Source organism: Chelonia mydas, chromosome 9 (assembly GCF_015237465.2).
Source record: "Chelonia mydas isolate rCheMyd1 chromosome 9, rCheMyd1.pri.v2, whole genome shotgun sequence".
In the NCBI taxonomy this organism is placed as follows: Eukaryota; Metazoa; Chordata; order Testudines; family Cheloniidae; genus Chelonia; species Chelonia mydas.
Genome location: NC_057855.1, coordinates 31,452,465 through 31,464,943, shown reverse-complemented (window position 1 = coordinate 31,464,943; position 12,479 = coordinate 31,452,465). Strand labels below are relative to the sequence as shown.

At 36.5% G+C, this 12,479-nt stretch overlaps 1 protein-coding gene across 12 annotated transcripts in view; it reads left to right on the top strand.

The window, feature by feature from the left end:
- LOC102937703 (U2 snRNP associated SURP domain containing) overlaps positions 1-12,479 on the top strand; it is a 69,383-nt gene that overhangs the window by 31,012 nt on the left and 25,892 nt on the right. For 7 of the 12 annotated variants that reach the window (XM_037909277.2, XM_007055002.4, XM_037909276.2 and 4 more), the window contains 7 exons: positions 3,503-3,597; positions 3,678-3,713; positions 3,799-3,881; positions 4,380-4,545; positions 6,752-6,963; positions 7,930-7,973; positions 11,835-11,939. In XM_037909277.2, the coding sequence (XP_037765205.1) occupies positions 3,503-3,597; positions 3,678-3,713; positions 3,799-3,881; positions 4,380-4,545; positions 6,752-6,963; positions 7,930-7,973; positions 11,835-11,939 (741 nt within the window). Of the gene's footprint in view, positions 1-3,502; positions 3,598-3,677; positions 3,714-3,798; positions 3,882-4,379; positions 4,546-6,751; positions 6,964-7,929; positions 7,974-11,834; positions 11,940-12,479 lie in introns of those variants that run through there. The other 5 variants (XM_037909278.2, XM_043522826.1, XM_037909275.2 and 2 more) reach the window with 2 other exon arrangements.

Here is a 12,479-nt window from a genome sequence, read left to right as displayed (position 1 = left end):
TCGCTGGCTTGCTTGGGTGACTTTGGCCAAGTCACTTTTCCTTTCTATGCCTCAGTTTCCCCATCACTATAAAGGGAAAAATGTTTTCCTTCTTGAGATCTAGTGATAGCGTATCTAAGAGTTAGGTATAATTATCATTATGGGTCCACAGGTAATTAATCTGTCATTAACTGCACACCTGTTTGGTAATTACAGCTGCCTAAATGACTGCTAACTTCTACTAACAATATTTCTCATGCTGTTAAAAACACTGGGCAATTAAATGGGAAAAAACCTTAGTTAACTCAGAGGTCAGGATATCTGTCTATAGCTTGTGTCTTTCCAGAGCGTCGAGTTCAGCAAAAGTCAAACTAGTGAAAACTAGGAAACACAGTGTTAAGGTACAAGCCCATGCAATCTTAACTCTGTCGTCTTTGAACCATTTCCCAGTAAGTCCATAACACACACATTCATAGTCTGCCTTTGCCCTGTAAGGAACAGGAGTTTCCTATGCTCTTGTACTTAGCGTACTCCACAGAAAGAACAACACATCTACTAGATTTTACAACTCCTTCAACCCCTTTTACTCCCCCTTCACCCTTCTGCACACAAATCCATCAAACACCTTGCTTTCACTTATCCTTCATTCATCCCACAAACTACACCCATCTGTCGCCTAATTGCTGACAGTCCCCAAGGGGACTACTGTTCCTCATTAGTGACACAACTCCGTGCTGAAATGAGGCATGCTGGATTTCTGAAGGTACATATTACACCTCTTTTCTTTGATCTCACACACAGGATTTGGGGAGAGGGGTCACATATACCCGCAAAATGCCACGGCCCCCCAGATAACCTCATATCACAATCACAACTCTTCTAAGCTGTGCCAACTAATTCCTTCACCATTCAATATGGCTACACCTACACAGTGAATGCAGCTGGGGTTCATGCTAATGGCTATTGCCAACTCCAGGGGGCAGAGTTAAGGTTGTGTGGGTGTGTACCTTAACTCTGCACATCCTGTTTTCACAAGTTTGAGTTTTACTGAACTTGATGTTCTGGAAGGGCACAAGCTTTTGCTGGATAGCCTTAAATCTGGGATAACAGAGTCGTGTTTTTGTTTATTTGGGTTTTTTTTGCCATTTAATTTATGCTGGTGTTCTTGCTGCTACTACCACCTCTGGGACTGAACTGGTCATAGCAGCAATGGTAAGTGTTTGCAAAAAAAAAAAAAATCCTGTTGTAAGACTCAACATTAGTTGAAAGTCTCTCTGCTATAATGATCAGCAAAACTATTAACAGTGTTGACACTTAAACCTTTTTCTTTAGGGTTGAATCTGTCAGAGCTGTTTCAGTTTGTCTGATTGTGGCTTTTGAAACAGTGGACTATGGTCTTCCTACTTGGAAAGATATCCTTGTAACTAGAAAGGTTAGGAATGTAATTCAGTTTAAAATGAGACCTAAATTTTGCAAAAGATAGAAAAACACACAACTCTGTGTGGAGAACCTACATTCCACAATATGTCTGAAGTATTTCTAGGGACTAGCAATGAGTAATATTCATTAAGAGTGCTTTTGCGGGTGACCCAGGATGACTGCTTTTGGATCAGTTAGCTGCTCTTGTAGTTTAAAGGGTGAGTAGAGATCAGAGTTTGGATTGGATCAACCAACCACCAACATTATACTTCAATATCCAGCTAGAAAAACTGGGATCAGGGCATCCTCTGTTTTGCTAGATTGCTCTCAGTGCAGCTTCCATTCAAAAGAAGGGACTTAAGCTTTTTTGCTCTTCCTGTTCCTTGAAAGTGAGCCACTGAATATCTTCAGGAGTGAGTACTACTTTTTATCTTACCGTCACTGGTTATATTATATATGGAAGTTGAAGCAAAATGATCAGATACTATAAAAAAGAGGAAGTTGAGGCTTCTCTTTTCACTCCCTCAGGATCCAAAGAAACAACATGTATTTCAGTAGTAGACTTGTTCCACTTCCTGATCGGAATAATGAATAACAAAGTATTTGATTGTGTCTGTGTCTCTTACACTATGGCCAAAGGAACTATAGAGTGATACTGGTGATAAAAGATTTCATTTTTTTCAATGAAGATTGAATACAAAAGCAGTTTAGTCTAAACAAACCAAAACATGAAAATTCTTTGACTGAGCTTTGCACATATCTCATTGGCTATGCCAAAGACTTCATGTCCCATGGACCAGAGGCAATTTATATGCTTCTGAATGTTGCCTGTGATCTCTGGTTTTATTAGATGACTTGTGGAGAATAGTATTGTGGAGAGTGGGGTTGGGAGGTGGTAGCTTCTATGTGTGTGCTGAGCAGATTGTAGCTGAAGGGAAAACAGCCAAAATATCTTATCCTTGGATAAGAAGGTGTGCAAAGGAGGGCAGGATGGTCTGGGGGGTGGGAGGTGGGCAGGGGATCGAAGAGGTTTTTTGTAAACTTAATTGAAGAGCAACGGTCAATCTACAGTTCAGATAATTTTTTTTAATGAATAAATTGTTCTTTAAAAACCAGTTTGTTTACATTGGCTGGCACGGGTTCCCAGTGTCCGCTGTTTGCCATTGTTGGCCAATGTGGACAAACTGTCTCGCAGCCCGCCAGTGGATTACCCTCACTGGCCACAGGTTGCCTACCACTGCTCTGTATCACAGATGATAAAATACGTGTATGCTATGATATTACATGTTTTGTTTTGGTAAGGTTGGATAGGTGAAAAGGACACATGGGAGTCTTATGGTAATTGATATAGAGTCATTGGGTTATAAATCCACAGATAGCCCTTGTTGATAGTGACCAAACTTTATTACCGTCTCATGGCTAGTTTGTGTATATGAAATGAATTGGTGGTCTTATTCTAGTTCCTAAAACACAGATATCTACATTAAGAAAAATGACTACATTCAGCAAAACTTCCAATGATTGAATATTAATTTGTGTGACATTAGTGTCCAGAGGCCCCAACTGAGATTGGAGCCTCATTGTGCTGTGTACTGTACAAACATGAGAACAGGTCATACTCCAAAGAGCTTACAATCTAAATTTAGACAAGACAGAGAAAAGGTAGGAGGGGAAAACCGGTACTGAGAAGTGAAGTGACTTGCCCAGAGACACATGGTAGGTCAGTGGCAGAGCAGGGCACAGAACCTAGGTCTCCTGATTTTTTTCAAACCGTTGCCCTAGACCTTGATCTTGTAAATTGAACAACTTCTGGCACCTACAGGTGGCCCATCCAGGTTGGGGAAAAGGCAAGCTAATGGGGTAAAAGGGGGAAGATTACATTTATGACTATTTCAGTTGTCCCATTTCTGTGGGAAGTGGAAGTGGGCTAAGTGGAAAACTTTGACTGGCAACTTGATACTTTTTACTGCCACTAACTTCATTTTAAAATGATTGCTAGCAAAATATTGAAGAATCATATTTTAGAAGATATTATTTTAAAAATTATTTATTAGAAATAACTTGATTTGTAGATAATTGCTACTTGTATTTAACATTTTTGTAGAATTCAAGAGGAGCGTGATGAAAGGCATAAAACAAAAGGTAGATTAAGTCGTTTTGAGCCACCTCAGTCAGATTCAGATGGCCAGCGCCGTTCCAGTAAGTAATCATTATTTTATTATGTTTGTTTGTTTTTATAAAATGTATAGACTAAATGTACATAATCTCTTTTTATATAGTGGATGCTCCTTCAAGAAGAAACAGATCTTCTGGTGGTAATATAGATTCTTTTTTCATTTGTACCATATTATGTCCCTTACATTAATACATTGGGTTATAATAATCTTCTCTTCATTTTAGTACTGGATGATTACGCACCAGGCTCACATGATGTTGGAGATCCAAGCACAACGAATTTGTACCTTGGAAACATTAATCCTCAGGTAATGTTGAATCTAGCCATGTAACTAAGAGCAGCAGTTACATTGGATCCAGTTGAACTCTTTCAGGAGTTTGCTGTAGATTTTTATCTCAGTGAAATTGTGGTTACAGACTATACACTTAAAAAAGCATTATATATTAGTGAAAAATGTTATGGCACTGTAGAGATCCAGGTTTAGACAGTCGAGTACTCACAGTCGAGGGTAGGGCGTTCTCCGGGGAAGCATTTCTGCTATAGAACTCCTTGCTGGAAAAGATCAAGCTGAGCTGAAGCCTGATTGTGGTTGGGTCAGAATATGAGACGTTCCTTTTCAAGAGAGCCCTCCCCCTAGAATGGCACCCGTAAGCAGCACTATCCTGAAAACTCCCAAGCATCTACGTAATCTCCTGTTTTCTCAGAGAATTGAGAGAAATAATGTCACAACACTTAGATACCAAGGTGATATAGGTGCCTTAGAAAAACCGTAACTAGATGTTCATTCTGGTTTCTTTTCCTATAGATGAATGAAGAGATGTTATGTCAAGAATTTGGGCGCTTTGGACCATTAGCTAGTGTTAAAATTATGTGGCCAAGAACCGATGAGGAAAGAGCAAGAGAAAGGAACTGTGGTTTTGTTGCCTTTATGAACAGAAGAGATGCTGAACGAGCATTAAAGAATTTAAATGGTAAATGGGACTTTAAATTGTGTCTAGTCATAATTACCTTTTGGGGGAGGCTTGAAGTATAAGTTTGGGAGATATGTATCTTAGAATTAAGTTCTTTCAAAATCAAATAATGGAAAATATTGTGTGTCGTAGAAAAGGTGGAAACTTACCATATTTTTATTTCTTTTTTACTTGCTAGTGCAGTTTGAAATGCCATTTTAAAAAATAAATGACTTAAGTCTTATAATGGCTTCCTTTTCTCTGAGAGTGAAAATAGTCTTTTCCAGAGGGTATGAAGGATACTACCATATTATAAATTATTATTTTTGCGGAGGGTGGGAGGGATACTTCTATATTAAAATGGTTAACAGTGAATTGGTTATTTTTGGTAAATTGTTAAAGCTGTGAATTGAAGCCAGGTCTATACTTAAAACTTGTGCTGGTATAGTAATATTGATTAGGGATGTGATATTTTTACATCATTTTTATATTTGCCAAAATCTTATTGTAGATGCAGACATACTTGCAAAAAAGTGTTTTGACGGTGTAGCTCATTTCATTTGGGGAAATGGTATAACTGTGCCAGTGAAAGCACACTCTTGCTGATACTAGCTGTGTCTACACTAGGGACATGTCTACTCTAGTGAACGTAGAGCAGCACAACTATACTGATCCAGGTGCGCTGCTGTAAGATTGCTCATGTCTCCACTCTATGCCGATGGAAGAGAGCTCTCCTGTGGACATAATAAAACTACCTAAACGAGAGGCAGTGTCTATGTTGGCAGGAGAGTGTCAGCTGTGCACATGAGCGCTTATGCTGGCAAAACTTATGTAGCTCAGGGGGGTGTTTGTTTTGTTTTTTTTTCACATCCTTGGCAACATAAGTTTTGCTGACATAAAGCGTAGTGCAGACATGGCCTAGGTTACTAGTATGGTACCACTGTATTGGCAAATCTTTTTTAGTGTAGACTAGGCCTAAATAACTCTGTACAGATTATTTTATAGCTCATCAATTTGATTTGAGTATTACAATCAATTGAATTTAACACAGTGATCATAAAGTTTTAGACTTGATGCACAAACCTTGTGCTGTAATACTGGCAAGGGATAAAGAGAAGAATCTGCCAAGTGAAGATACAACATAAACCTTGAAAGAAAAAGTACTTATTAAAGTACTGCTTTTACGTAGGGGGATGAGGGGAAAGGCTTTCTCTCCAGCCCACATTTCCATTTTTGTTGTTGTTGCCAGTGAGTATATTATGATGAAAACATTTTTTCTTGGATTAAGGAAGATATGACCAGCTGTCGAATGGCTAGTGGTGGTTAGTTCAATTTTGCCACTATGACTGCTAGTGATTGCTTTGAACTTGAAAGTTCCCAGAGGGCATTCTGGCAGAATTTTTTGGATAATGAAGAGAGATCATGCTCCAAAAGTGCATTTAAAATTTGAGTGTACAATTTTGATTTGCACTCATTAAAATGTATGTTTGTGAATAAAACTTCAGATTTTTTTTAATATGATAGTTATTTATTCTCCAGTTTGGATAAATATTTAACAATTTTTATTGTCCTTGCTTTTTATATACTTCCTGTTTTGTAATGAGAGTGTCTTACCTTCCCTGTATCCTACATTCATGCTATCTTTGGCCTGCCTTAAGGAGTAGCTTGTTGTTTAATGTTTAATACTCATTTCAGAACTTCCATATGGAGAAACCTAGTATTTGGAAAGCTAATATTTGCTGAAGCTTTACCATTCTGACAACATTTAGGGTTTAAATATAGTATGCTGACCATGTTTCATTCTGTTTTACATGGATTGTGGAACAACATTCAACTGTGGATCAGCCAAAATGATTGGCAGCTGTGGTCAGACATGGTGAAATGTCATAGTATAGACCAGGGCTTAGAGTGTTAAGCTTCAGTAGATATGCAAAGAACCTATGATTACCTTGGATCTTGTTGGTTCTTTAAAAATTTGGCTTATGTGCACTCTACTCTCCTGAAGGCATACTTTGAAACCCTCCAAAAAGAAGTATGTAGTGGGCTTTCATTTTGGTACGATGTAACCTGCAGTCTTGGTATAATCTTACCATACACTGTAAATGAAAACAGATTAACCTTAGTATAGGCAGGCACAGGCCCAAAAGCCATAATGAAACATTGCAAACAGTGGCATAGCTTTGATATAGCTTTCAGTTTTATCAACTATAACCTTTCACTTTTGCAGGCAAGATGATTATGTCCTTTGAAATGAAGCTAGGTTGGGGCAAAGCTGTACCGATTCCACCACACCCAATATACATTCCACCTTCCATGATGGAACACACCCTCCCACCACCTCCATCAGGACTGCCTTTTAATGCTCAGCCTAGAGAGAGATTGAAGAACCCTAATGCTCCCATGTTACCACCACCAAAAAACAAGGAGGATTTTGAGAAGGTAACTTAAAAATGTACCCTGGGCCATATCTAATTTTAAATATTAAATCTATGGTAGTCTTTTTCAATGGCTTTATAGAATTGCATTGTTCAGTCTGTTTCTGGCAGCCCTTAGCTACACAAACTGAGCTGTTCCCTGCCTTAGCCCAAGGGACCTTTATCCCTGAGGCATTGTCTGAGTACATTAGGCCATGGTATTGGGCCTTGTCTTATTTTCATTACTCTTTTAAATCTGGCCATCATTTTCCCCCTCCAAGCTCCCTGGTTTTTTTTCTCCTACGTCCCCCCCTTTTGTAAGCTGCCAAATTTGCAGTATCTAAATTATTTCCTTTAAAGCAAATGCTACATTTGAATTCAGATAGCTTATTTTTTACACTAGAATGAGCTCATAAAATAGTTCTTCTGTCTAGATGACTGCTAGTAAGTTCAGATATTGAGTCAGTATTTGAGGATAGTTCTGGAGTCAGAATAGTTTCAGAGGTTTTTAGAACATTAGTTATGACAGTAAAAATGAAGGGTAAGTATTTTTTTTAAACACAAACCAATTTGATTTACTTTTGTAAGAATTTGTTGATTCCTTAATGAATGACACTTAAATGATAGGGTTATTTTTTAAAAGGCTTGGGAACAGAGTAGCAAAAATCAGAATGAGCCAGGTCAAATAGTTGAGAATTGTTTCATAAATCAAAACTCCTTAATTATTCTCAGTGTAGTACTTATTCAGTGCATTGATGTGCATTCCGACAGGAATGTTCTAATACTTTGCAATTAGTGAACTTTTGTGATTCACTGAACACAACCATCTGCTTTTTATGTAATTGCTTAGTTATAACTTTCCAGCAGTGATTGCCTGCAAATCTTGTGATAGATGTGTAGTATTTTCAATGCATATGTATATTTTTGCTTGTTACTTGTTAACAATACTCACATATTCTATGTTTATTATCTGATGTGACTTCATATACAGACTCTGTCGCAAGCCATAGTCAAAGTGGTTATCCCAACAGAAAGGTACATGTTTTTCTTTATTATTACTGATCTAAATATAGAAAATATCCCCTTCGGAATTTTAAAGAAAAATTGTGATGTTGAGGAAAAGGTAATGGCTTGACTGAGCAATGGTTCTTTCATACTACTTATAATGGAAATTCATTTGTTTTACAGTCTATATTTCACATTTAATATTTACCTCAGCAGTTTTTGTTTGGTGGAGAAGAACAGAATTATGATTCTCAGCAGCCAGAGTTGAATACAAAGGTGTAGTTTGTGTAATTTCATCAGAGAACATTAGTCTGAGAAGTATTTAAGATTAGTGATGATTTTGTAGGTCTTGCCATTAACACTTGAATACATTAGGTCTATAACATTTCTGTTTGTAATGTAGTACTGCTTTCTTTTCTGAATTATGAACATATAACTCAGAATGCTGGTTCAGATGACCCTATTAACTGAGCTTTAAGTTACCCTTTTTTAAAATTTTACACACAGCAGTCAACTAGATATGTAATCATGTGGAAAAGGGTGTTCTGTAATGCAAGGAGTATGTATTTAATTTTGGCCTCGCATTAGTGTAGCAGTAGAGACACTGATGTAGGTATACCCTTGCTCAGTTAAGCTAAAACCTTTTCCCAAACATAGGAACACAACACTGGTTTAAAAAGTAAATAGCACAAAAGAATACCAAATTCTCTTTGACATTGGCCTTGGTGAGCAACACCAGCTGAACTGTCTGCGGCAGCGGGGGACCAGGAAAACATCATGGGATGGATTGGGAAAGTATACAGTTTTTGACCAGACATTGGTACGATCGGCTCCAATAAATGTGGTTTTATTGTAACTGAAAGACATTTTTTGTTGGCCAACTTACAATAATTGACATTTTTAAATAATGCACTTTAAACTATCATCCTTTTGTACTACACTGTTTTTATTGTCATAAAATAGCCCCTATTTTTTTGTATAAAGGCTTTTGTAAAAATAGTTTAAGGCAGTAGTATAAACATATTTTACAGTATACTCAAATACAGTGGTAATTTTGCTAAATTTCAGGGTGGTGCAACTTTTGAACAGTGATGTGGGATAATTATAGTGGCCAGCAGGAATTTGCCTGTAAAATCAGACTTAGAAAGATTTATTGGTTAGTAAAACAAGTATTAAACTAGGAATGTGTGTAGTGCAACTAGCTTTCAGAGAAAACTGTGCTCCCATTTTATGTATTGCAGCATTTTGAAAGCTCACATGGTGAGGAGTACTCATCAGATATTAACTGAACTGTATTAGAAAATAACTTTAAATTCAACATTTTTTAGTTTCCTGTTGGTAACTTGATTGAAGTGACATTAGTGGTGCCAGTAGTGGAAAAATACTATACAATGTCCCTATTGTGCAAACATTTAATTTATGTGATTGACTTCAGTGGGACTACTCACATGATTACAGATAATGTGTAAATATCTGCAAGATTAGGGGCCTAAGATTGTAAAGCCAGTTTCCTTCCTGTTCATTTGAACAATATTTAATATTGCATATATTCTAAACACTGAAGATTTTCTGTTCGTATTTTCATAGTTTTGCAAGAGAAACTGGTTTTAAAGTATTGGATTCTCACTGTAGCTATTAGGAGTGATATGACCTTTTCAGAAGTGTGATGTGCTAAATCTTTTATCATATTCAGTCTTGCAGTTAGGACTGGATATCTTTCTAAAAATATTCTCTTGTTCAATCGCAAGTTAATGGAGTTGATGATGGAGTTGCTGGGTAAACTTCCATGGCTGTGTTATGCAGAAAGTTGGTTTAGATGATCATAGTGATCCTTTCTGGCCTTAAAAATCTGTGATTTTTATCAGCATCAGGAGGCTTGAAAGTCTAATTGTAATTTTACACTGATATTTTCAAATACAGTTAGTTTGTACATTGTGAAACATTCTTGCTACTTGAACTTTCAGAACACTGCACTGAATAAAATGGCTTGCAGAATTATGTTGAGTATGTTTTCTGCAGGATGTTTCCAAGCTTGTCAAATGTATTAGTATGCAAAAACCCCCTGAGTTCTAGGTAGGGCTTAATTGAAGTACTGCTTTTGGTCTTTTGTGTGATATATGAAGGGAAAGTAGTCCTAGTAATAATAAATACATAATTCAGACCATTTGCCAATTTCTAAAGCTATAGGGGCAGATTTTGTTTCTTTAGTCTTCAGTTGTTTTTTTTTTCATTACATTCTTTAGTTTTGTGGAAAAAAATTGTCCGCTTAAAAACTTTACATCTGTGAGAGCTTTGAACTATTAAGACGGTAAAAAATAAAATAGTCATCACCTAGTAATCATATTAAGCACTTTGGTACATGGAGACACAAATGAAGTAATTCTGTATCTTCTTTTATGAACAGGTTTCAGAGTAGCAGCCGTGTTAGTCTGTATTCGCAAAAAGAAAAGGAGTACTTGTGGCACCTTAGAGACTAACCAATTTATTTGAGCATAAGCTTTCGTGAGCTACAGCTCAATGCATCTGATGAAGTGAGCTATAGCTCACGAAAGCTTATGCTCAAATAAATTGGTTAGTCTCTAAGGTGCCACTAGTACTCCTTTTCTTTTATGAACAGTTACCAAATTTTAAACTTAACACTTTATGGGTTATAACCTATTTGGGGGTCACTGAAAGGGAAATATACGTACAATGTTCAAAGAGCCAATATCCTTTTGTTTTGCTTTAAATAACTGATATGGGGTAAAAACACAAACCAGCTAAAAGTAAAGCTGCATTTGTTTTGCTTGCACCATATCTGAAATACTTCCATTGTGAAGCCTCTCATTGATATGTGTAGGCTATGACCTATATTTGAAAACTTAGGGCCCCGTTTCAAAATATAAACCAATTTGCAACCTACTTTAATAGTGGTTTAGCCAACAGAAGGTCACTGTTAAATAGTAAATATTTTCTGATTGAAAATCAGTTTCTACCATATTGCAGAAGTTGTTTTACCAGTCTTTAAGCGGGCCTAAATTTTCAAATTAAAAAATATTTTCAGATTTTCATCTGACAGATTCATCTAACTGTGAATGTCTAAGGTTGTTTTTTGGAGCAACATGGGATCTAGCAATCTGTATAGATTTTGGAATTGTAATTTGGCTCATTGAGTTTGGGTTGCTACAAAATGGATGAAACATCAAATGGTATGTCTTGATAAATGATGTACAGGGTTGTTTTAATGGCATACATCTTAAACGTTGACCAAAAGGATGTTGGTTCCTTAATGGCCTAATTTTAATAAAATCTCCACCTGGTTTGTGTCAGGAATGCTGATGCACAATTTTGCACACCCAGATATTTCTTTCTTTTGTATGTCTTTAGCTTGAAAGCTGGATGGAGTTTCTATTAAATAGGTTAAAATGATAACTTGTATTAATTTTGAGTACTGCAAGCAAACAGTAGACACAGTCTACAGAATACTGACTAAGTTTTTAAATGTATCTGCACTAAATGATACATTTTAGATTTAATGTATCAGCACTAGTTCAGGGATCACTTTTTGTTGATGTAGTTCACTTTTTGGTGTTCAGTTGCCCTTTTTTATAGCTAAGATCATTATGTTAGCTTTGATTAAGGCAAAGGTTAGTTTTGACTAAGGCAGAAGATGACTGCGCGCTAAGTTGTTGACGTTTAGGAATAAGAGCTTCACTTAGAAAATGCACACTCCACCTTTATCAGGCATCATTTCATTTAGCACGGTTGCTCCACGTTACCTTATTTTTATACTATTTTTTTAACAGTACAGCAAAATAATCTCCTGCACACAGTTATAGTATCTTAGGTGGAGTGTGTTTTGTATAGCGTTAGGTCTGAATCCATTTTTCTTTAACTGTGTTGTTGTTGTAGGAATTTGCTCGCATTGATACATCGAATGATAGAGTTTGTGGTACGTGAAGGGCCTATGTTTGAAGCCATGATCATGAACCGAGAAATCAACAATCCAATGTTCAGGTGCTTATTTTTGTTTAATTTGTAGTAACATTGAATCTGTTTCAGTTATTGCTAGTAATTATCTTTTTTAAAATATTGCAGTGGGAGATGCTTTCTGGGTGGATATCTTGAATGTAAATAAGTAAAATTTTGGAAATGAGTGAGTTCACGTATCCTGAATCAGGATGAAAAGCCAAAACTTCAAAATTTTTTGTGAAATGAAATTTCCTCCCCCTCCCCCCCCCCCCAAAAAAAAATTTCTAAACAAAATAGTTTCAAAATGAAAAACTGAAGATTTTTGTTAAATAACAAAACATTCAGTTTTGGCATTTTCAACATGATTTTTTCTAACTTTTTAAAAATGAAATGTTGTCAGTGCAATTTAGTGAAATTCTGGTTTGTCAAAAGGATGTTTTTCCAACGGTAAACTGTTTCGGTGAGGTCTAATGCTCATGCCATTAAAGCCATTGGTGAAGTCAACACCTTACTGATGATCTACAGTAAAATTATCTTTCAAATGACATGTGACTCCTAGTAGTCTGAAGAGTTCAATGTCATTGA